A 26366-nucleotide genomic window follows, 5' to 3' on the forward strand; every position below is an offset into this window, starting at 1 on the left:
TTTGTTTAATAGATCGATGTTTCTGTTTTCAAAAAAAAAAAAGAGTGTACTTTTAATTCTCTTGCGTTTTATTTTATTGGAATTTTAAGACTGTTCATTTCAAGACTACTGAAAATGTGTTAGCTAGCTAGTTAAAATCAATAATTCAGTAACAGTTTTAGCAAGAACATTAATGAACACAAATCTAAAAAAAAAATAAATAAATAAAACACACTATTGAAAGTGCTGTTGTCTCCTTCCAGGAGACTGTTTCTTAATTTTTTACACAACTGAAAACCATATAGAAATAAATATATAAATATGTGTTGTTTTGGCAGGAGGTCCACTCATACAGCTGATCCTCTGTTTCATGGGTGCTGTATTACTGGTAGCATAATGTTTGCCCTTGTGGGGTGTTTATGTCCTTGCAATGCACATGTTTGCCAAACTCTGTATGAACATGTTTGCATGATTTGTTTTATAAATTTGCTGGTTAGTCTCGGTACAGTGGTTATGGCTATACAGTAATGCTTCCAGCTACGAGAGATTGCTATAGCAGATTAAATATGATCGTACGATAGTAGTTTGAACTGTTATTTGTTTCTAGCTGACAGCAGTTTTATCCCATACATTCACTGGAGCAATTTATTACGGCATTATATAAAGAAACCATATACTGCTACTTTAAAAGATCGGCGCTTTGTTATTTTGTTTATTGGGTGTAATCGTCTCAAAATATTCATTTATTTTTATATGGTAATTTTTTTTTTTTCCCACTCTGTCTGAAACAATTTGATTGAGTTCTAGTTTGAACAAAGCTGCTTCTTCTAAAAAATCCATGATTGGCCAGCTATGCCAGTGCATTTTGATTGGCTGAATAACTCAAGAGTGTATCTGAAATATAACGCCCCATAATATTCACAATTTCATCTTCCAGATTTCCAGAAATAGGCACAAACAATTAAAAAAAATTTGATAGCGTAGATCAACTTTACAAGCATTATTTGAGCTACAATTTTACAAGTTTTTAAGTAAAAAAAAACAAAAAACACATGTTTGTGTTTTTAATGGTGTTCATGTTATAGTATAACTAAGCTAGCTGGCAAAAGTCTTGTCGCCTATTCAAGTTTTAAGAATATATAAATTATAACTTGACTTCTAGTTGATCATTTGGTATCAGAAGTGGCTAATATGAAAGGCAAAGGCCTCTAGAGTACGCTTATTCAACCACAATAAAATATGATCATGCCTTGATTTTAAATTATTTAAATAGGACAGTAAGGTCTGACTTTGCTTAGTCAAAGTTCTTGTAACTTAATAGAAATAATGTACAGTATAGAATATAAAGTCATGGTGCAGTGGAAAAAGAATTGATATTGTGTATGACTCCCGTGAGCTTAAAGGACTGCATCCATCTCTGCAATGACTCAAATTATTTGAGAAGTATGAGAAGCTGAAGTTTGAGAAGAAGCACTATTCTGCTGAAGAATTTGCCCACTACTGTGATTTGTAATGTAATGGGCAGAACAAATAGCTTGATACCTCAGTCTGTTGATGTTGTCATCCACTCTGCAGATCTCTCACATACCCCCATATTGAATGTAACCCCAAACCATGATTTTTTCCTTAACCAAGCTTGACTGATTTCTCTGAGAATCTTGGGTCCATGCAGGTTCCAATAGGTCTTCTGCAGTATGTGTGATGATTGGGATGAAGTTTAGGTGATGATTCATCAGAAAAATCATCCACATGCCACTTTTATAAATAATCCAATTTTAAGTCAAGTTATTATTTGTTGCTCTTACAAACTGGGATTGACGACAAGACTTTTGTCAGTTAGTGTATTTATTTAACTGTTGAGTAATAACAATTAATTACATGTGTTTTCTGTATGGTTAGGGTTAGTTACATGTAATTTGTGAAGATTTGGTGCACATTTTTTTGATTTTGCATGAAATAAATATGCAATGGTGGGGCTGACTTTTAAATGGATAGTTAACTAAAAAATGTAAACTCTCATATCGTATTAACTCACCATCTTTTGCTTCCTAGTTCCTTTCTTCTGTTAAATTAAAAAGAGGATATTTTGGAAGCCAGTAGGCATTCCCATCCACAGTAGGGAAAAAAAAACTATTATGGAATTCAAAAGCCATGGGTTTTGAACATCCTTCAAATTATCTTCGGTTCAACAGAAGAAAGAAACTCATAAGGGTTAGGAAACAAATGAAGGTGAGTTAATGATTATAATGCATTCATTTTTATGCTATGCTTAAGGCTTGGGCTGCTCCTTTCTGCATGTCTTTGAATCTATTACCTCAACTGTGCACCTAATAATGGTGGTCACAATGGAAACGCATCAGGCCACATGAATATGCATTTGGATTTAGGATAAGCTGCCCATATTTAATTAAAACAAGTCATGCTAATCTGCTCGCTGTCTGTTCTTAAATGTGGAAAATCCCCCAGTGCTCCTCTCTTCATTACAATAACACCTTGAGCCCACCCCTCCAGCCTTGAGCAAAGTCTGAAGTCTGCCGCTTCACAACATTTACTCTCGCACTGACGCACAAATGGTTTTGATTTAACTAAGGTTGACGCCCTTGAAATCAGCCAGTTTAATCCCACTGTAAATAAATAATCTGCCTGAAATAATGAGTCATTCTGATTTTCATAATAGTTCACTCAAAACTGAAGATTCTATCATCTTTTACACTGTTCGAGTTTCTGTCTTGTGTTGAACACTAAAAAGGATACTTTGAAAAATGTTGGAAGCCTGTAACCATAGTCTTCCATTTATAAGATGAAAACCATTGGTTCCAGATTTTCTAACATTTTTCAAAATATCTTCTTTTGCGTTCAACAGAAAAACGAAACTCTTGAAAGCACTTGAGGGTGAGTAAATAGTAAGGAAATGTTCATTTTTAGTTGAACTATCGCTTTAGTAAAGAAGTTTGCTTTGCTTTTAGTGCTTGTTTTAGGGTTTTGTGTTAAAATGTAGCTTTTTTTATATGTATAAAATGTTTATTTTCCCCCATTCCAGATTGTCCAAACAGAATAAGAGGATTGTATACACAGTTTTAGAGTACTCACCTCTCCTTGACTCCTGCAATATGACCACAGATGACTGGGCCACTATTGGAAAAGACATTGAGGTGCTTTATTTTTAACCATGTTCACATTTGGCTTTCATTTATTCTTTTTTTTATTTTACTTTGTGAAATTTAACAGTGTAGATGAATTTTGGGTGTTTGGGAAATTATTTATGAGCTTTAAATCACAAAAATTGCACAAAAACATTAGTCATTATAAGAACTGATCTTGATTTAAATGATTGAAAATTATACAAATTTTCAGATTGATTAATAAAATCATATATTTTGGTAAGAGTTTACGATACAGGACACAATTAATGTTAATGTATTTTCTAACATAAACAAATAAACGTATTCATGTTTTTTAAAGTTAGTGAAAATAAAGTTGTTCATTGTTCATGTTAACCCACGTTGCATTAACTTACAACAAGCTCAGCTTTGGATTTTAACAATGTGTTAGTAAATGTTTAGCCATAATTAATAAATACTGTACAACAATTGTTCATTGTTTGTTCATGTTAGTAAATAGGTTACCTACATGTCTCTTTTTCTTCCTTGTGTTCACAGAAACACTATGAGCAATATGATGGTTTCGTCATCCTGCACGGTACAGACACTATGGCTTACACCGCATCTGCCTTATCCTTCATGTGTGAAAACCTGGGGAAGCCAGTCATCCTCACTGGATCACAGGTAAACTATAAATCATTGACTCGCCCTTGTGTTAAAAATAAAAACCCCTATGACTTTCTTTTCATGAGCACAAATTGAGTAGACCTAAGGCATGGTTACACATAATTCGCTCTTTTGGTTTGTTCGCTTAGCATTTTTACTGTCATTTTAAAAGTAGAACCAAATGAAACCAAAAAATAAAACAACAACAACAACAACAACAACAACAACAACAACAACAACAACAACAACAAAATAACTTGTTTTATTATGCAGATACAGTTACAAAATAATTAGCTTTCTTGTGAAATTTTGCATTATTTTTCAAGCTTATCTCACGAAACTATTTACACAAATTTTCAAACCTAGTAGTTTTAAAAACTATTTTCTAATAAATAATTTCAATATGCTATTATTCAGCTTAAAGTGTAATGGGGTATATGCTGAAGCATGCTAATAGGACTTTTAATTTGCCAGTAACCTGGGTTAAGCGCTTCCGGCGAATTAAATGCCAATGCAAAATCCGATGCGTTTAAGGTCTGTTTTCTTTAAAAATCAGCGATCTCCACTGGCTGAGTGATAACCGATTTAAAGTGGTTCTCAGATTGTACAAGAAGCACTGCATTAAATTACATTTCCCCCGCCATATGTTTATAATATGAGCATTTATTTTACCCCAGTATATTCAATGGAGCTTCTGCGTAAGCCTGCTGATTCTGATGGGCGCGTACAAGTAAACAGCTTTTTGTCTCGTTTTACGCTTGAGCAACCAAATAAATGCTAAAGTTTATTTAACTGAATGTATTTTAATGACATTTCAACATCGATGCTGTATAAGAAAGCGTATAAAATGAAAAAAAGTTCACAATAACAGCTCACCGGAAGTGTATCAGCATGGGAACAGCACTAGCTCGGCATATACCCTATTTAAAGGCTTAACTTGATTAATTAGGCTAGTTAGTTTAATTGCACAAGTTATTCAGGTAACGGTTGTTTGTTAAAAAAAAGGATATTTTAAGGGGTTAATAGTTCATGTTGGGTTCCTCCAGGTGCTTTGGTTCCCCCACAGTCCAAAGACATGCGCTATAGGTGATGAATGAGCTAAATTGTCCATAGTGTATGTGTGTGAATAGGAGTATATGGGTGTTGATTGGGTGAGTGCTGGGTTGTGGCTGGAAGGGCATCCACTGCGTAAAACATATGCTGTATAAGTTGGCGGTTCATTCCGCTGTGGCAAATAAAGGGACTAAGCTGAAGGAGATCGAATAAATGACTAATGATAATTAAATAAAAAACATTGACATATAGTTGACTAATGGCTAATAATTTTGCCTTCAACTCATGAAATGTTTTTGTTTCGTTTAGATGATGTTCCTATTTCAGTTAGACCACACCACAGTTTGTTTGGATGTCAGCTGAAATTCACCTTGTTTAGTTTTGGTTAGGATTGCAGCAAATAGCTGATCATTTTCAGTTAAAGGTGGAGTAGGTGATTGTCTTTAGAAACATTTTTTGTTGTGCTGGTCAAAAGTCTCTTCACAGTCCTATTGTAATGACTAAAGTAAATGATCTAAATGTCTAAATCATTCTCATGTTAATTTCATCGTTAGTGAATCCAAACGTGAGCATGAAACCTGGCATACGCAGCATTGATACATGAGGCCCCTGGTGTCTTGAACTTGAACTACTACTAAAAAAAAAAAAAAACATGATATTGACTTGACTTTTAGATTTACGGTCATTATGTATTTGGCAGGTGCCCATCTATGAGATGAGGAACGATGGGAGAGACAACCTGTTGGGGGCGCTGTTAATAGCGGGGCAGTTTGTCATCCCCGAGGTGAGTTTTTTTTGGTCCATGTAGCAACATACTGGCCCGTATTTGTGATGCTGCATGACTTTGTGTCCACTAATGCAGTTTTATCTTGAGGCTAGCATATTTTTTTTAGGCGATTTTGATGATTTTTATTACTTCAGCAGTGTGACGAGGTGCTGAGCATCCATTTTACACTGCATGCTTGCTTTTTTTACGTTTTAACATCAGGTAAAACACAGGGATCATCAGCAATAAAAACATGGATGAGAAATTAATATACCTTTTTACATTGTTTTTCAAAGTCCCATGAAGTTAAAATAAAGTTTTTTAGATGTCAGTGTCAGTATGTTAGTTTAAAGGATATCTATAAGCTAGTGTGCTACATAATAGTGACAGAATTCACGTTTAGATCATATAAACCTGATATAAACATCTAAAGAAGGTTGTTTGTCACTTTTGCCTAAATGTATCAACGTTTTTTTTCACGTCATCTCATAATTCAGTGTCTTATCAAATCTCAACCAATCAAATGCTCTCAGTATCTGACATGACTCACCCCCTTCAAGATGCTTCTCATTTGCTTTTCATTTGATCCGCTTGATTTCAAACACTCTCTCTCGCAGAGCTGTGATAAAAACTAAAAGCTACTGGCTGTTTTTTATAAAGGGGAGGGGCTACTCTATGTCCAACCCTCTCTTTAGGTTTCAGTTGAAATCAACAGATCTGTGTTTTTGAGAAAAACGATGGTGTTTTTAGCCGACTGAAATGTTTAATTTGAGCTTGCTGTGTTTCTTCCAGGTTTGTCTCTATTTTCATCATAAGCTCTACAGGGGCAATCGGGTCACAAAAGTGGATGCAGGAAGCTTTAACGCATTTAACTCCCCAAACCTGCCACCATTGGCCAATGCTGAAGTCGACATTAAAAGTGAGATCACCGCTGCTTTACTCCTTATGAGTGTGTTAATGGATTACCTTGTCCAAAATAATCAGTACATACTAGTTATTCTTTTAAGGCCAAGACTGAATTGCACAATTTGAAGGGATAGTTCACTCCAAAAAAAATTACTCATCCTTAAGTGGTTTCATGTCTTCATGAGTTTCCTTTTACTGTTGGACATAAAATAAGTTTTTTTGAAAAATGTTATAAACCTGTAACCTGTAAAACCTGTAAAAACATAGTATTTGTTTTTCCTACTATGGAAGCTAGTGGTTACAGGCTTCAAACATGTTTCTATCTTAGTTTTTTTTTTTCTTTTTTACATTTTTAATTGTATACATATCTTAAAAAATGTATACATATTAGAGATTCCTTGATCTATGATGTCTCTAGTATGTATTTAAACATTATGATTGTGCCACATTTTCTATATTGTATAACGAGCTAGCCGCAGGCATGTAAAACATCTCTAACACCCCTTGAATCATTATAAAAGAGAGCACTTAAAATCCATGATAAAAACCTCCACTGTACCATCACTGTAATATCTTAAAAAAAAACATAGCCTTCTGAGTTTTGATAATATGATTTAATATTCCAACATTTGTTTTGTTTTTAAAAGTATTCATAATATTGTTGCTCTTTCATTAAGAAAATTTTTAACTCTTACATCAGAGTAAACATCTCAAATGATATGCTCCATGGTAAGAGGGCTGTGTATTGTCCCTAGATGTAAAATTTTTTTTAGCCAATCGTCTTTTTCTTATAGAGCCACAAGTCTATGGAATACACTTTTAACAGAATTAATCACATGCACAAACTACAAGAGTGTTGGGTTTGATTTGGTGTTTAATCTTTCTGTGATTGAGTTCTGTGATTGTTTTAAATAACTGTTAATTTTATGTCATGTTATTTCATTATTTTCATTATTTATTATTATTATTATTTTTTTTTATTATTTCTTTTCCTGATTATTTTAAGATTTACCTGTCCAGGGACTGCAGGTGGATAATAGGAAGCTTCCTAAAAACTGGCACAACGCATCTTTCGTTTTCGTTTTTGAGGTTAATGTATACAGTATTTGTGCATGTCCCTGTTAAATAAATAAACTCAATTTAATAAATAAATAAATAAATATATAAATATATACATACAGGTATATATATATATATATATATATATATATATATATATATATATATATATATATATTTTTTTTTTTTTTTTTAATGGAACAAAAGAAACTCAAACAAGTTTGTGACAAGTGATGAGTGAGAAATTAGTTTTGGGTGCACCATCCCTTTAGGAATTGTAAAAGTGGCCTGTGTGGCTTATTTATGGTGTATTATCACTTATTTTTCTTGGTTTCTTGCATTAAGCTGCCATTTTGGAAGACTATGAATATGTCAGAAGTTCAAATTTTTATATTGCTTTAAAAGTTGTGCAAAACTAATTGGTTCATTTAATTTGAGTAAATAATTAAGCTTTTTGTAATTTCTTTTAATAATAAAACTAATGTGAATGTATTCTAAATTTAACAGATTGTAAAACTGCAACATAAAATAGTCATCATGTTTTTTCACAATCTGAATTTACTGTACATATGAATGTACATTTTGAATGTTTAGGTAAGTGTATAGTAATTATTATATTATATTTTAGCTAATATGTACAGCAAAAAAACCCTAAAAATCATAAAAACATAACTAAAATCTTATGAAATATAGTTTTTTGTTTTTAATTTTCTAATTAAAATAAAGTTAATGTATATTTTTATGTTTTTAATAAGGTGTTTCCCTTATTTTTAGTATTTCTTTTGCTGTTTGTTTGATCATGTGCTGTGAGAAATTAATTAAAAAGTACAAAAGTATAGTCTCACAATTGTTTAAGTGTAAAGTCACAAATAAAGCCAGCGTTAAGTCATTGTCAATTGAAATGTAAAGTTAATATTATTACTCTTTAGTTAACTGGGACACTGTGTGGCGAGCCAATACAACCGCTAAATTCACTGTCAACACCCAGATGAACCGTAACGTGGGTCTCCTGCGGCTCTTCCCAGGAATCACTGCTGATACAGTAAGGCTGTGTGGTAATGTCTGCCTTTATTTGCCACCTATTTGTTTCTCAAATCAGCACAGGAACATGTTCTTAGGGCTGTCACGATATGTATTTTTTTGTTGTATGATATATTGCACCAAAATATATTGCGATAAACAATATTATTGTAATTTTGAGACCATCTCATGCCACTCATATAATGCCAGAATGACAATATACTATTACCACAATGCAAGTACACTCTTCCAAAGAACACATCATATTTTATTCTTAAGAATATTAAGTAATTTTAACAATTAGTAATTAGTAATTATTAGTAATTTTAACAATTTAATAGTTAGGCATTGGGATCAGAATGTAAAAATGCATTTCCTAAATAAGTAGTAATAATCAGTGTAATAATCAGTAATTGAATAATCAGTAATTGAATTGAATTGTTAGCAAAAACTACCAGATCTATTTTCAGTTGTCAGACACTCACATGAAAATATATTATAGTAATTTTTAGTAAATGCTATTGTGTTTTTTTAACCACACTGACTCCTCCAATAGAGATAGAGATGTTGTGCAATCAGTTAAAATGTTTCTAGAATTGTTTTTTATGTAAGTATGGGTGATATGTATTGCATATGTATTGTCCATGTGTTGTAAGATAAGTCGAGACAGTGCATCCGGAAAGTATTCATAGCACTTTACTTTTTACACATATTTTTTATGTTACAGCCTTATTCCACAGTGGATTAAATTAATTTCTACCCCATAATGACAATGTGAAAAAAGATTTTGGTAACACTTTACAATAAGGTTCATTAGTTAATGCATTTACTAACATGAACTAATCATGAACAACACTTGTACAGCAGTTATTAATCATAATTGAACATTTACTAATGCATTATTAACATCCAAGTCCATGCTTGTTAACATTAGTTAATGCACCATGAGTTAACATGATCTAACAATGAACTACTGTATTTTCATTAACTAATGTTAATTAGCATGAACTAATACAGAAGTAAATGTATTGTTCATTGTTTGTTCATGTTAGTAAATGCATTAATTAACATTAACTAATGAACCTTATTGTAAAGTGTGACCAAGATTTTTTGAAATTGTTGCAAATTTATAAAAAAAATAAAAAAGCTGAAAAATGACATGTACAGGAGTATTCACAGCCTTTGCTCAATACTTTGTTGATGCACCATTGGCAGCAATTACAGCCTCAATTATTTTTGAATATGATGCCACAAGCTTGACTCAACTGTCATTGGGGATTTTTGCCCATTCCTCCTTGCAGTACCTCTCAAGGTCTATCAGGTTGGATTGGAAGCGACTGTGTTCAGCCATTTTCAGATCTTTTCCAGATTCCGTCTGGTCACTCTACCATACAGGCCTGATTGGTGGATTGCTGCACAGATGGTTGTCCTTCTGTAAGGTTCTCCTCTCTCCACAGTAGAACGCAGGAGTTTAGATAGAGTGACTATCGGGTAATTGATCACCTCCCTGACTAAGGCCCTTCTCACTGATCACCCAGCTTAGATGGCTGGCCAGCTCTAAGAAGAGCCCTGTGATTTCAAACATGTTCCACTGACGAATGATGGAGGCCACTTTGCTCATTGGAATTTTTTGAGCAGCTGAATTTTTTCTGTTATCTTCCCCAGCCCTGTTCCTCAAGACAATCCTTTCTTGGAGGTCTGCAGACAGCTCCCTTGTCTTCTTGCTTGATGTCCGCCATGAATACTTTCCGGATGCACTGTATATAGTTTGATTTATTATGTGTTACCAGACAGGCAAAGTAATTGCTGTTTCTTGGCGACCTTCCACCTCCTCCAGCACCAGCTGTATAGATAAATGCATTAACTTTAGGGCTAAAACAACTAATCAATAAAATCAATAATTACTGATTATGAAAATCATTGTCAATGAATTAAATTATTAGTTAGCTGGAATGGGTGTAAAATAAAATGAATCGGAATGGCCGAGAGCAAACAGGCACAGTAACAGTGGGTAAAACATGTTCGACCCTCTAAGCCAAGGGAGCATTTTATATAAAATTCATTGATGAATGTTGTAACCTGTAAACTTTTTCAGGTCGATTTATTTTGTCAGGCAGCAGATTTTATTTATATAAAAGACAGTTAGCAATAGAAAAGAAGAGTTGATTAATAAAGTTCAGTTCAAACTATTCTGAAGTTAGGGTTTTAAAATAAAATGAGCAGTTCACTGTATTTATTTGCCTCATGTTTTAACAATCATGCAGAAAAATGTGAAAAATTCAAATTTATAATTATCAGCTAATACATATGCCTTTAAATCTAATGTTATCGTATATCGGTTTTAAAATGTTCTGTATAAATGCATCCCTACCACATATATACATGGAAATGTGTAGATAGTGCTTATTTATTTTATTTCGTTGGTTAATAAAGTGTTCATGTACCAAATACTGCTTCAAAACATCTTTATTTGATCTTGTTTAATTTCAGAAAGAATTGTGCGCTCCACGAGAAGCTGCTGCTGTAACTGATGCCAATCTCAAAATGCTGGTTACTGAAATATAACTACTGTTTATATCATGGATGGCCAAACTTGGTCCTGGAGGGCCGGTGTCCTGGAGAGTTTAGCGCAAACCCTAATCAAACACATCTGAACCAGCTAATCAAACTAGATATACTAGAAAAATCTGTGCAGGTGTGTTGAAGCAAGTTGGAGCTGAACTGAGCAGGACACCGGCCCTCTAGGACCGAGTTTGGACACCCCTGGTTTATATTAATAACACCCACCCAGTGTGTGACTTTAATTCAGTATAAACCAAGCAAACAAACAAAATTGTGCCCTTTAATTTATTTCTAATCCAATTAATCTAAAAAATAATCAGCCAATTTATCCATTATGAAAATAATCCTTAGTTGCAGCCCTAGTAAACATTACCTTCAAGAAGTGTCAGATGTTTAAATTAGATCTGTTCTGTCATCAGGTCAGAGCCTTTTTGCAGCCTCCTATGGACGGGATAGTATTGGAGACTTACGGCAGTGGTAACGCCCCCGATAACCGCGCTGACCTGCTGGATGAGATCCGTAAGGCGACTCAGAGAGGACTCATCATGATTAACTGCACCCAGTGTCTCAGGGGCTCGGTCACGACCTCGTATGCCACGGGACAGGTATGGTACAGCATGGATGTTTTCCTTTGCAAAGCTTCATGTTGGTGGACAATACTATGATCCAGTTACTATGACCATTTATGTGAAGCTGCTTTGACACAATCTACATTGTAAAAGTGCTATACAAATAAAGCTGAATTGAATTGAATTACTATGATGTAATCCTTTAATATTTCCTTTCAGGCTCTGAGTGATGCCGGTTTGGTCGCTGGGTGTGATATGACCCCAGAAGCTGCTCTTTCAAAACTGTCCTATGTGCTGGCAAAACAGAATCTCAGTATAGAAGAGAAAAAGAAGGTGTGTATGTAATATAATGTATAAAATACAGTTTTAAAATAAGTATTAAAGGGGACCTATTATGCAAAAATCACTGTTATAAGGTGTTTAAACACAGCTGTGTGGCAGGAGTCAGTGAATATAACCAGATTCTAATGGGAAAAATGTATTACATTTTTATTTTTTATAGTCACATCAAATTAAACCAGTCTGCAGAAACACTTTGATTGACATTCCCCCTTTGTACATGTCATCAGAGGGCGGGAAGCCCCGCCCATTAGTGATGATCTCTCCCTCATTAGCATAATACCTTAGTCTTGTTTTTTAATCTGCCACTATGCTGATACATAGACATTTGTAGCCCTGCCCACTTTTGAAAAGATCACAGTCTCATTTGAATTTAAAGTGACAGTCACCAAAATGGCACAATTAGGCTCAAAGGCTAAAAGGGGCAGTTTCACAGAGTTATAAAACATTATTTGTGAGCTAATTTGAGCTGATACGTTGTTCAACTTTCTTGTAGTGTTGTCACAATACTGGAATTTCGCTACCAATCACTACCGAAATTTTTAAAACTCCATTTCCCGCTAACATTAGAGCGCTGTTGAGTGCGTTCCTAAACACGAAGATAAGTCGATTCATCAGCGGATCACTCGAATGTCAGCTTATAGACAGACCAGCTGATGTGTACAAATGCAGATATACAATGTTTTTAAAATGTTTAAGAACGCACTCAACAGTGCCTAAACATTAGCAGGAAATGGACGTTTTTAAAATTTCAGTACTGATTGGTATCAAAATTCAGCATCGTGACAACACTACTTTCTTGTAAACAACATAAATAGAAAAGTTACTGTTGAATTTTTATGAATTACTTTTGAATTTTGTAGCATCCCTGCTTTTATTGTATTGAGATATAGCTTTAGAGAGCAGAAGAAACTTTAAAAAAGTCTTTTAACTGGTAGTGTAAAAGATAAAATATGTTAATAATCTAATTTACAATTGATTCGGTAAAGTTTTAGACATAATACTCTATGTATTTTTTGTTTGTGCCGTATACTTTCATGAAAAAATATAAGAAATGCAATGTGGTGTAACCAATACTGCTCTACAAGGGCAAGGTGCTGTAATTACACAAACACTAAAACTGAGAATGGTGTCTTTAAGGTTTTTATACAAGCCAGTGAAAAACATGTTGGTGATAGTGCTATGTTTTCTCTGTAATGGGAGACGGTTGAACCACTTTTTCTTTGTTGTAAAAAATTGTTCTAAGAACAGTCAATTATGGTTCCACATTTAATTTCCACATGAAACTGTTCTCAGCAGGGAAATCTAGATGGTTAGATAACCCCGGTAAGTCATGGTGGACTGGTAGAGAGAGTGTGTGTGTGTGTGGGTGTGCCTGCGTGCGTGCGTGCGTTTATTTATTTTTTGTTATTCAACATAATAATTATCAATAAAACAGAAACATCTAATCATTCACATCACTATTTACATTACCAAACCAAAGGTTGACAAGTTTCCAAGCTCCATTATCAGCAACACTGTGGAAAAGGAAACCGTATTCAGAATATAATGGTTAATCAAAGAGAGCCGTATGAAAAACTTTTTGAAAAGTTGAAAAGGAGCTTCTGTCATAAGACAGAATCGATGTTACAAAACTCATATTAAACCTTAACTCAATTTTGACCAAATGTGTAGTTTTTGTGCTTTTACTTTAGATGGCAGAATAAATAAACAGTTTTTATTTACATTTTTGAAGTGTAAATTTAAACATCTATTTGACTCCCTGACCTTGACACACAGGGTGTTCTGTAGATATTATACACACAATCAAACATCAAAGCTGTCTTGAAACTATTGAACAACACCCATTAAGACAATTTTGAAAACGTTTTCTATCCACTTTAAATAAATCTACTTATCTTTCTGTCTGTACATTAGTTGTAACACATTAGTTATAGCACATGAATTTGATTTGCCAGGCAATATTTTTTGTCTCAACTTCTTAGTAAGTTTTTATTAAGAACTACATAAAACGTTAATTAAAGTTGTTGTTTGTTCATAAGATGCTGAGTCACAACCTGCGTGGTGAAATGATTGCTGACGTAGGTGGAGCAAAGCTTTCTCTCAGCGACAGTCGCTTCATTCAGGTCATCGCCAAGTCCCTCAGCATCAGCTGTAAAGAGGTACAGTAATATGACCTGCGCTTTCACTGTTTCTAACATTATTGTGGGCATAAAATGCTATAGGAGGGTGTGATGTTGACAAAATCCTGATTTATTTTTAATATACACAGTTGAAATCCGAATTATTAGCCCCCTTTTAAATTTTTTCTATTTGAAATATTTCCCAAATGATGTTTAACAGAGCAAGTAAATTTTCACAGTATGTCTGATAATATTTTTTTCTTCTAGAGAAAGTCTTATTTGTTTTATTTCGGCAAGAATAGAAGCAGTTTTGAATTTTTTAAAAGCCATTTTAAAGACAAAATTATTAGCCCCTTTAAGCTATTTTTTTCCGATTGTCTACGGAACAAACCATTGTTATACAATATCTTGCCTAATTACCCTAACCTGCCTAGTTAACCTAATTAACCTAGTTAAGCCTTTAAATGTCACTATATATATATATATATATATATATATATATATATATATATATATATATATATATATATATATATATATATATATATTTATATATATATATATATATATATATATATATATATATATATATATATATATATATATATATATATATATATATATATATATATTTATATATATTTATTTATTTTTTTTCATTATTTTATAAGGATTTGCATTTATTATATTACAATACATATTGGATTCATTGCTCAATATTTAAAGAAGTGTTAGCTGGCCCTCTACCTCCCCAGCACCACCTTTGTAATTCTGACAGGGAATTTATGATTGTTATTGGATGAATATCATACATGTTTTCAGTAGGATGTCTGTGCTTATTCAGTGTACAGATGAAGTCCACAATAACATGTCCGCTAAGATTGTCATATCCATTAACATGCTATTCAGAGAATTCCTAAAAAAGCTTTTCATAGCTCTAGATAATATCATCACATTAAGTAGCGGTAGAAGTTGTGATAAACTATATTATTATGGATGTCCACAGGAGCTTGAAGCCATTCGAGATGCACTAACACCCACTCTAGTCTGTGTTGCGGCTAAGATCGGAGACATTGATGCTTTAGAGGCCATCAGGGAAATGGTAAGATATTTTTAACTTTCTGGACTCCCATTATGAAGGACACATGAGTGTGTGAAATATGTCAATGTCTTATATAATTTTCTGATATATTAAATTATATCTTGATAAAAAAAAAAATAGTTTAATATTTGTATTGAGAATATGATTAAAATATTGAATAAGAAAACAATTTTTGCAGTGTGCATGAATGAATGATTTAAACATAGCTTGCACTTTAAAAATGAAGAGGAGAGTAAAAAAAAACTTTTGCAGAAGAAGTTTGCAAAAGAAAACCTGCTCCTGACCAGGTTAGTTTCATAAAGTAAGTTAGCATGGTGACTGACTCAGAGTACAGTTCTTTTAGACATGAGCTTAACTTACTCCACTTTCCCAGATTTAACATACCTCACATTTTGAAATGGAAAACTCAAAGTTTCCCTCATTTTAGGGTTAACATACTCAGAGTTAATTTAACCTGCTTACTCAGGGTCCGCAGGGTCTTGAAAAGTCTTAAATTTCAAAAACAAAATGTTAGGTCTTAAAAAGGCAGCTTACATTCACTGAAATATTTCTAAATCATTTTAAATCGGTCTTAATTTTACTTTGCCTATGTAAACTTACTTTTATTGCAAATGGATACAATTGACATAATCTGTTTTCAACATTAAATTAATTAATCAGGGAAAGAAAACAAAAAATTACACAAATTCTTATGATAATAACAGAGCAAAGTATGCCTTTACATGGAAAAACTAATTACAGATGAAAGGGGAGCGGACATAATGCTTATAAGTAGGCATCTGATCTGATCCTCCTTCCTATTCTCATGTCATTCCATACCTCCGAGACTTTCGTTCGTCTTTGGAACACAAATTAAGATATTATAGATTAAATTGTAAGCTCTCTCACAGACAGTAGCAGTCCCAAAATGTGTTTCATTCATTTTCTTGTCGGCTTAGTCCCTTTATTAATCCGGGGTCGCCACAGCGGAATGAACCGCCAACTTATCCAGCAAGTTTTTATGCAGCGGATGCCCTTCCAGCCGCAACCCATCTCTGGGTTCTCCCAACACTTATACACTACGGAAAATTTAGTCTACCCAATTCACCTGTACCGCTGTGGGGGAAACCGGCGCACCCGGAGGAAACCCACGCGAAGGCAGGAAGAACATACAAACTCCACACAGAAACGCTAACTGAGCCAAGGTTCAACGCAGCGACCTTCTTGCTGTGAGGTGACAGCACTACCTACTGCGCCACTGCCTCGCCCAAACGCGTTTCAAGTTAACTTTATTTATATAGTACATTTAAAACATTCTTTTATTCATTCATTCATTCATTCATTTCTTGTCGGCTTAGTCCCTTTATTAATCCGGGGTCGCCACAGCGAAATGAACCGCCAAACCGCTGAACTTATTCAGCAAGTTTTTACGCAGCGGATGCCCTTCCAGCCACAACCCATCTCTGGGAAAACATTTAAAACAGTGCTATATAAATAAACAAGACTGATAAAAAAACATTAAAAAACTAGAGATACAAAATAGAGATAGAAGATAAAAATAGAAACACAAATAAGACATGAAACAGGCAAAATAAGCAGTTACATTCTGCATTTATTGAAGGCTAGCAATTAGAGTTTTAGATGCCATTTAAAAGAGGATTAAAAGTGGAATATTACATGCTAAGTGTCCTTGTTTAAAGTTTAGAAAAGTTCAAGTGCACACCCTAATTTTACCAGGAAGAGAAGACACTGACAAGCAAATTCATTTTTATTGCTTTTTTTTGTGCTTTTTTCTTGGTGCACAATGATTCATACGACTACAGTTAAACCATTGAGGTCATATTTTGATAATGGTTTCTTTTCAGGACTGCAAAAAAGCATCTGGTAATTCCAAATCCAATCAAAGTCATGATTATTTATATAGGACTTCAATAATAATATTAAAAAAGCGGTTACATTGTACAATATTACAGGTTGCATTGGCAATGTACTTACTAACATGAACTAACAACTATCAATACACGATTGTACATGTATTCTTAAAATCCAAATTCATGCTTATATCATGCCTTGTGAGTTAACACGAACTAGCAATGAACAACTTTAACATAAACAAACATGAATAAATACTGTAATTAATGTATCATTCCTTGTTTGTTCACTTTAGTAAATACATTAACTAATAAAACCCTTATTGTAAAGTGTTACCAAAAAAAGACATTACATTATATCCGTGTTTTTTTTTTTCAATTAGAGTTACACCTTGACTTCTACTATAAAGCAGCTTGTTTATTATATTTATATGATCCAAGATTATGAAAACAAAGTAAAAAGTGCTAAATGAAGTGTAGCAAGACATGTTCTGATTGCCCTCTTTCTCTGCAGGGCACTGACTTGAGCATGGCGGATTACGACGGGCGTACTCCTCTCCACATCGCCGCATGCGAAGGCCATCTGAAGGTGGTGGAGTATCTGCTGGGTAAAGGAGCCACTGTCTATGCTAAAGATCGCTTTGGCCATACACCTCTGCGCAATGCTGTTCGCTTCAGGCAAGACTAATTGAAGCCTTTGAATACATTTTGGGGCCAGACATTGCATAAAGTGTCAGCTATGAGTTTTATTATTACATCTTAAAGGCATAGTTCACCCAAAACTGAAAATTCTGACATCATTTACTCGCCCATCGCAAACCTGTTTTGTTGCTTTCTTCTTTTGAACACAAAAGATGATGATGTTTCTGGTTTTGTGGTCCGGGGTTGCATTTTAAAATGTATTTGACAGCTTAAAGGCTGTTCATCTAAAGTTCATCTAAAAATTATAATTTAGGCTGCATTTAGGCCGCATTTACACTGCACTGTTCAACTGACTCAATTCCGATTTTTTTTTTTTTCTCCCATGTGGCACAGATCGGATATGGCCCATGTACGTGTAAGCAGGAACAAATCATATGGATTCCAATTTACTTAAATCAGATTCAGGCCTTGTTCATATGTGGAAATTTATCCAATATGAATCGGATCTGGGGCGAGGCAGTGGCGCAGTAGGTAGTGCTGTCGCCTCACAGCAAGAAGGTCGCTGGGTCGCTGGTTCGAACCTCGGCTTAGTTGGCGTTTCTGTGTGGAGTTTGCATGTTCTCCCTGCCTTCACGTGGGTTTCCTCCTGGTGTTCCGGTTTCCCCCACAGTCCAAAGACATGCCGTATAGGTGAATTGGATAGGCTAAATTGATGTTAAATTGATGTTTCCCAGAGATGGGTTGCGGCTGGAAGGGCATCCGCTGCGTAAAAAACTTGCTGGATGAGTTGGCGGTTCATTCCGCTGTGGCGACTCCGGATTAAAGGGACTAAGCTGACAAGAAAATGAATGAATGAATGAATGAATGAATGAATGAATGAATGAATGAATGAATGAATGAATGAATGAATCGGATCTGTACTCTCATGTTTGCAGTGTAAGCAGGTAGATCGTATTTTCTCCTGTCAATGTGAGTCGCATGTCAATAAAAACCATATCGAATGACGTCAATTCTGACACTTTCTTTTCAGAACAGACTTCAGCAGAGTCCCAAACCCTAAATCTCATACATGAGGACTTAAACAGCTTTTATATTGTCATATAGCACAGGTATTTAAGCATGTTAATGAGAGCGAGAAAGAGCAATGTCTGCCACGTAACCAATAGAAACTAATATAAAACTAGTGCATAGCTAAATCACGTGCATAAAGCACGCCGTGAACATTACATTAAGATGCCTAAAGGTTTAAAAAAGCCTATATACCAAAAAAAAAATGGACAAATGAGAACATTTCTGTCATAAACTATAGTAAAACAGCTTATCAAAAGCTGTGAACATAATACATACAGGAATAAAAGAAAGAGAACTCTTTAATTATCAGCTGTTGGTCAGCGCCCGCTCTTTTTTTTTTTCCTGCTCACTGCGCCTTTGCCGTTTGCTGTTCAAATGCAGACGATTGGATATGAGTCACTTTTAAAAGATGATGTAAGCAGGTCAGCAAAAAAATCGGATACAGTCACAAAATTGGAATTGACCATCAAGATCTGCAGTGTAAATGCAGCCTAACTCACCCTTTACCTGTTTCAAATCAGTTTCTTTTTTGTTAAACACAAAAAAGGTTATTTTGAAAAAGGCCATTGGCTTTCATTGTATTTGTTTCTCCTACTATGCATGTCAATGGTTAACCGGGTTTTAAGCTTTCTTCAAAATATCATCATTAGCATTCAACAGAGGAAAAAAAACCCATAAAGGTTTGGAAACACTTGAAGCTGAGTGAAAAGTAAGTCAATTTTCATTTTAGGGTGAACTATCCCTTCAATTATCATTTTAAGAGAACAACTGGTATCAAATAAAATGTTTTTGAATATCAATATTATTCAAGGTATCATATCGTAGTTGGAAATTGCAGTATTGTGACGACACTGCGGTAAAATCAATTAAACATAGGAAGTGACTGTGCATTTTTGTATATCTGTAGGCATAAAGATGTTGTGAAGCTGCTGAGGAAGACTGGAGCTCATTTTTCCAGGGAGGAAATGGCAGATACTGGAACAGAGCTGTGCAGGTTAATTTTCATTCACACGTTTTTCCCAAACTCTTCTTCTCTTATTGCTTTTATTTATTCTTCAGCCATTTAGCAAATCCTGCTAACATGCTGTATGTTAGCAAAATACTTCAACTTAAAAAAAATGTGTTATCATCTAGCTACAGCATGTTGTACTGTACACAGTTGTGCTGTTATTGACAGCAGGGGTAACATGTTACCAACTTGTTAAAACACACTAGCGACTTGTCCTAACAGGCAGATGATGTTAATCTATGCTGTAAACAACTTGCTGAAACATGCTATAAATATTTTAGCAAAGTGTCTGTCTGTCTGTCTGTCTGTCTGTCTGTCTGTCTGTCTGTCTGTCTGTCTATCTATCTATCTATCTATCTATCTATCTATCTATCTATCTATCTATCTATCTATCTATTTCTCTCTCAGGCTGTCTCAAGAGCACATTGATCTAAAGCTCAAAGGAAGTGTGGTCATAACAGAACTGGTCATCTTCGCATTGTGAATCTCCCATGACAGGGTTGTCGATTATCCATTAAGAGGATCTAATGTGTGTTTTACAGTCTTGCGGCCGCTGGTGACTTGGAAGGATTGGAGATTTGGCAGTTAGCTGGGGTTGATTTGACCATGACCAGTTATGATGGGCAAACACCCATTGAAGTGGTGAGTTAACAAGACGTTTTTTGTTATCTTGGATTAGGCAAAAATAAAATCCAACTTTTCATTTTTTTTGTAGTCAATCACAAAAAAGTATATACAGTGGTCAACATTTGAAGTGGATAAAAACACCCTTAGACTTAGACTTAGACTTAGAAAACTTTATTGATCCCGCAGGAAATCGCTTACGTAATGACTGCCATAACACACAAACACAGAAACACAAAAACACAAGACAGAATAAATAAATTAGTGAAATAAGTCACATAAATCCAACCAATATATAGAAGGAAACAGCCACAATACATAAATACACAAACTATTATATAAGATATTACACTTAAAAGAATCAGTGGTAACTAATACTATTAAGTCATATATCAAGTAATGAAAATAATATTAACCAAAACCAATAACATTACACATAAAACAATTGCACATAAAATATTTCAAGTAATAAAGTGATACAACACTCATTTAAAAAACAATGATATTGCACTAAAAATATACAGTGCAAATCTACACGCTAAAACCCGTAATAAGTAAATATACTGCACGAGCAGCAAGGCATTGCATAGATTACTGTAAGGGTAAGTGACTGAGGGAGACGTTATGAAGTCTGATAGCAGTGGGAAGGAAGGATTTTCTGTGGCGTTCAGTGGAACACTTTAAGCTGGTAAGTCTGTGACTAAAGGTACTTCTCAGCTCGTCAACCACATTATGAAGAGGATGATCTACATTGTACATAATTGACCGAAGTCTGCACAATGTTCTCCTTTCAGCCACTTCATCAAAGTTGTCCGAAAACTATTAAACAGAACCTTGCAAAAGTATTCCTGTAAAGTTGAATGAATGTACTTCTGTCTCCTTTAGGCAAGAGCCACTGGATGTGTGGAGTCTGTTGAGTTCTTAAAACAGGCAGCTCTGTACCAAACTCAGGTATGGAACATATCACTCGTTTCTATATATCAATTTATTTAAAAATAGTAAATTGCCTATATTTGCATAAGGCCCATTCACACTGAGCATGTTTTTTTTTTTGTGATGAGAGGTGGCTATTTTGAATGGTTTTGGCCCTGCGCACCTCACGTTTTAACCGTCTACTGTTTCTAGTGTTTTTGCCAATACGCTCTGTGCGCCTGCTGTGGAAAAAAACGTCAGTTGAGTCTTTTTCAATCCTAAACAAAATGAAAGCAAAGTTTTCATCGAGGTTTACTGTAGGGGTTGTGTTGACGCTATTTGACTTTCGATCTGGAGCTGACAAATTGTGAATATTATATAAATAAAATGAATAAAAAATTGAACAATATTACTAAAAAGCAGCAGGCCTGGAAACTAGTGATTCTGGCATTGGAGATGACAGGTAAGCATCACATCATAAAGTTCCTCTCAGCATTTCATCGTCAACAAAAAAAGGTAATGCGGTGCACGTCACATTATCAGAACAAACACGCATGTGATCGACCCCGAAAAAGTCTCCCAAAACTTAAAGGTATATTTTGCTCAAAAATGAAAATGCTCATTGATGATCATTTACTTGAATACTTTTTCCAATCCTGTATGAGCTTCTTCCACTGAACACAAAAGAAGAAACTTAGAAATATTGTTGTGGACCCAACTGTTGATGGTAACCATTAGCTTGTTTGGTATGACAAATGTATTCTCTGATAAGTCAGGATTGGAACAAGTGGAGGGTGAGTTCTCACGTTGGTTAGAATGCTTTACTGATACTATTATCAAATTTATGAATACATTTTTAAATGTATGTAAACAATAATAAACCTTAATATTACAAATAAATATGTAACCTCTTTTACATAAACAGTGAAAAAAAAAATAAAACTGTACAAAAGCATACACTTACAGTAATGTAGATATTCCATTTTACCTGGCTACACACACACACACACAGTCAATTTTTTAGACATTTAGAAAAGTGAACTTTTTAGACATTTGGGATCTGATGTTTTTTTAAATATCTGTACCTTTTTGAACCATTTTTATTCAAGCTTTAGCACAGAGTGATTTATTTGAAACGTTTTGTGGCATGGTAGACTTTTAGAAGTGCATGTCTTCTATTAAAGATGCATGCTAATGAATATGATGTTTAAAATATACAGTATGCATTTATTTACATAGCATATGCGTTACTCAGTGATGTAGTAGTTAGTTATACATGTCAATTCCCCACAAGAAATAGATCAACACACAGTTGAAGTCAGAATTATTAGTCCCCCTTTTAATTTTTTTTTTCTTTTTTAAATGCTTCGCAAATGATGTTTAACAGAGCAAGGAAATTTTCACAGTATGTTTGATAATATTTTTTCTTCTGGAAAAAGTCTTATTTGTTTTATTTAGAATAAACACCCTTTTAAGTTAAAAATTATTAGCCCCTTTAAGCTTTTTTTTTTCCCGATCGTCTACAAAACAAACCATCACTATAAAATAACTTGCCTAATTATTCTAAGCTGCCTAGTTAACCTAATTAACCTAGTTAAGCCTTTAAATGTCACTTTAAGCTGTAGCTTTTAACTGTCTTGGAAAATATCTACTCAAATATTATAAAATTATTTACTGTCATCATGGCAAAGATAAAATAAATCAGTTATTGGAAATGAGTTAGTAAAACTATTATGTTTAGAAATGTTTGAACAAATCTTCTCTACGTAAAAAGAAATTGGGCAAAAAATAAACGGAGGGCGAATAATCCAGGGGGGCTAATAATTCTTACTTCAACTGTATATCGCTCTTTCCACAGATTTGTGAGATGATAAAATTATAGATATTCTGTACATAAAACAATACAAATGTGTATTTCAGGATAATTAAGCATATATTCACTGAACTCTTCACTTTTCAGCATCAGGCAGATGAGGGTAATGAGGTAAAAACTGTTTAAGCTATTTTACTCTTTAGAGTAAAATTGAAACATGTCTATCATTATTTCGTTTTACATATCTGTATATATGATCACACAGAATCTTTATTTTAAAAAATGTGCATGTTTGAGAGTTATTTAAAAGTGCATGTCTCAGTGTGTGTATGGCGAGTTGATCTCCTATGGAAAAATAATAATAGTTCATCCATATAGTCATTTCTTTTCGGGTATGTTTACATGACAGTGATGCTAAAAACAAATGTGAAAGTCTTTAAAAAGTTGTGACATTGTCTAAATGATACCTGTTGACATTCAGAGCCTCATCAAACATCTTGCGCAATAAGGCACAAGACGTATTTGGCGTGATTTGTTGCCTTTTTCAGACCAGCGCAACAGTAATTTTCACATTTTGTGCCACGTTGTTTAAATAGCAAATACATTACATACTTTGTGGACTCATGGGTGTTTCGGTGTAGAAAGTTTGTTTTGTGTGTAAAGGCGCATTGTTGGCTGAAAGATTCCCAAAATAGCAACACGTGAAATACACGTGTAATGATCGCCATTGACCAACTAAAAGCTGGTCTTAAGTCCAGCACAGAGCATGTAAGTTATGCGCCTATGCAGGTCCAAAATACGTACACATTGCTTAATACACACAGGATGTACAGAAATACACAAATATCTTTACACATAAAAAAAAAAAAAAAAGGATTAAAATTTCAATTTTTTTTTCTACGGAAATTGTCATATCAAATATATTATAATCTCTATAATTCATGACAATTTGCATTTGTATAATGTTATTGTTATTAGCAGTATTATTTATTATAGGCACATTTACATTTGTTTTATAAAAATAAGTTCAGATTTGTCCACCTGTCAGGTTTTAGAGACATATGCATCACCATATGGGGCATAAGAACAGGACGTGTGTTTGGCTATAACTCAGTTTTTAGACCAAACTCTGTTATTATTGTTCATTTATTCATTTGCTGGAAATTAGAACTGAATTTATGAATATTTTTGAAACAAATCTTTGCGCTTATCAAACTAAATTAAATATGTAGGCTAATGGATGTCTTCAGTGAAGTGTGTACAACACCGTTTCCTTATCCAGAAAAGTAAAGGAGTAAAGTAAAGAGTAAAAGTAAAGTAAAGAGAAAGTAAAGAGGCCGAATGGAGAAGGCTCATTCTTTATCCTCGCTGCAGATCGTCTGTTTAACTGTTTTCTCGCTAGTGAAGCGTTCAGCTTTTCTACAAAGTCCATCATGTAAACAGGAAATGTGCCATGGCATGACGCAACTGACTACTAAAGGGAATAGATGTGACTCTGATTAGTTTAATGTATGTTACGCTCAAAACACATTCATAGTTCATTAGGAGGCAACAGGGCCACACCAGTAAAATCTCACAGTCTTTTCCAGTTTGTGAGGGACGCGGCTGAGGCACTTAGCAGCACCACTATCGCTGCTGTCACCTGAAAGCAACTGGGAGCTGAGAGCAGATCTTGATCATCAGCTAAAGTTCCCACAGCAAATAGCTATGATCTCCCTCAGATATTTTGCTCTGGTTGACTGTCGTAAAAACATGTATCATGGTCAAACTAACTCTGCCATGGGAAGACGGTCTGGAGGCTGCGTTTGAGAGGAAGAAAGAAAGATATGCAGACCTTGCAGGCACGTGTAATGATGCAGGGTGGCGTGCGTTCACTTATCCAAGCACAACCCTGTTAGACCTTGCGCCGCAGCGCAGAGCATATTTTTCTGTCCTTAAAATAGTAAAAGTGCATTCAGACACACCCTTGATGCTCCTGCACCATAGACTTTGCACCTAGATAGTTAAAATAGAGCCCTCAAACATAAATAAAAATGCTGGACATTGTATGCCAGGCCAGTAGATGACAAAGTTACATTGTAAAAAAAAATATATAAATAATGTTATTTTTAACAATTTAGTATCTCCTGTAAGAAATAACCTGAAGTTGATACATAATTTAAGTATCAGTTTATATGAAATAACCCTGCTCTTAAACAGGTTTGCGAAAAACAAAAATATCCTGGATTGTCAAAAATCAAATCCAACTAATTTAGTCAACCATTGTTGTTTTGGTTGTCAAGTACTTGCAGGGTTTGGTTGTAAAGTTGTACATTACATTTAGACAACAGCCCCTTTCACACATACAGACCTTTGCGGAAAATCAACGACAATTTACGGAAAGGTCTGTATGTGTGAACAGGCCCTTTTTGAAAATAACGATAAATTCGTTCCAGCTATTTTCCGGAAAGAGAACTTGTAACATTAGCAGTAATTTGTTGGAATGCTAGGCTGTGTGAGTGCAGAAGGAAGATTGCCGGAAAGACTGTGTTCACTTCTAGATCGTTGTTTGTTTACCTTCAAACTCTGTTTCCTTCAGTTGCATGATGCCAAAGAGCTTAGAATGACCAAGAGGCCATACTTAATAGAACTTTCCATCACAACAGCAGCGCCCAGCAACAACCCGCCATTTTGGAGTGAAAGCCATCGGCTGTCCATTGGATCTTATTGCTTTTGCAATGGCAAGCAGCTGCTTTGTTTTTTATTTATTTATTAAAAACGCGCATTAAAGCCGAGATACAACCTGGAAGATGACAATACAGCACTAATTATCACATTCATCAGCACTTTTAATATTTCTTTTTACAGACTTAAAATATGCTGTTTTTCTATTGGAGTTTTCATTCCAAAATGACCATCGCGCCATCTAGCGGCTGTTTCCCAAATTGCACTAGAGTGTCGCCTCTTGGTGATTCTATGCTCTTTGGTGACGCGTCGCTCGAACGTAAAGCAGCCGGTGAGCGCCAGCACACACAGATACTATGTACATCTCGATATGCAAAAGTGTTTCTCTATATGTTTTCATTGAAGTTGTTCACAATACTGATCCATCCACGGAGTTTGTAATGTGGTCAAATGCTTGCAAATAAAAGTACAGCCATTTAGAGGTCATTTCTGGTTAATGATGTCAGAATTTACTGAAATTTCGGAATTGATGTGTG

The 26366-nt window shown here is 34.5% G+C and overlaps 1 protein-coding gene across 14 annotated transcripts in view; it reads left to right on the forward strand.

Moving 5' to 3' along the window:
• aspg (asparaginase homolog (S. cerevisiae)) overlaps nt 1-26366 on the forward strand; it is a 37407-nt gene that overhangs the window by 6842 nt on the left and 4199 nt on the right. For 2 of the 14 annotated variants that reach the window (XM_087288376.1, XM_087288374.1), the window contains exons 3-16: nt 318-353; nt 3020-3131; nt 3639-3764; nt 5500-5583; nt 6358-6484; nt 8460-8572; nt 11532-11717; nt 11901-12014; nt 14063-14182; nt 15150-15245; nt 17610-17773; nt 19716-19802; nt 20360-20459; nt 21327-21392. In XM_087288376.1, coding sequence (XP_087144502.1) covers nt 318-353; nt 3020-3131; nt 3639-3764; nt 5500-5583; nt 6358-6484; nt 8460-8572; nt 11532-11717; nt 11901-12014; nt 14063-14182; nt 15150-15245; nt 17610-17773; nt 19716-19802; nt 20360-20459; nt 21327-21392 — 1531 coding nt within the window. 14 annotated transcript variants of the gene reach the window in all.

The sequence above is a fragment of the Danio rerio genome, chromosome 17 (assembly GCF_052040795.2).
Source record: "Danio rerio strain M-AB ecotype USA chromosome 17, GRCz13ab, whole genome shotgun sequence".
NCBI classification, from domain to species: domain Eukaryota; kingdom Metazoa; phylum Chordata; class Actinopteri; order Cypriniformes; family Danionidae; genus Danio; species Danio rerio.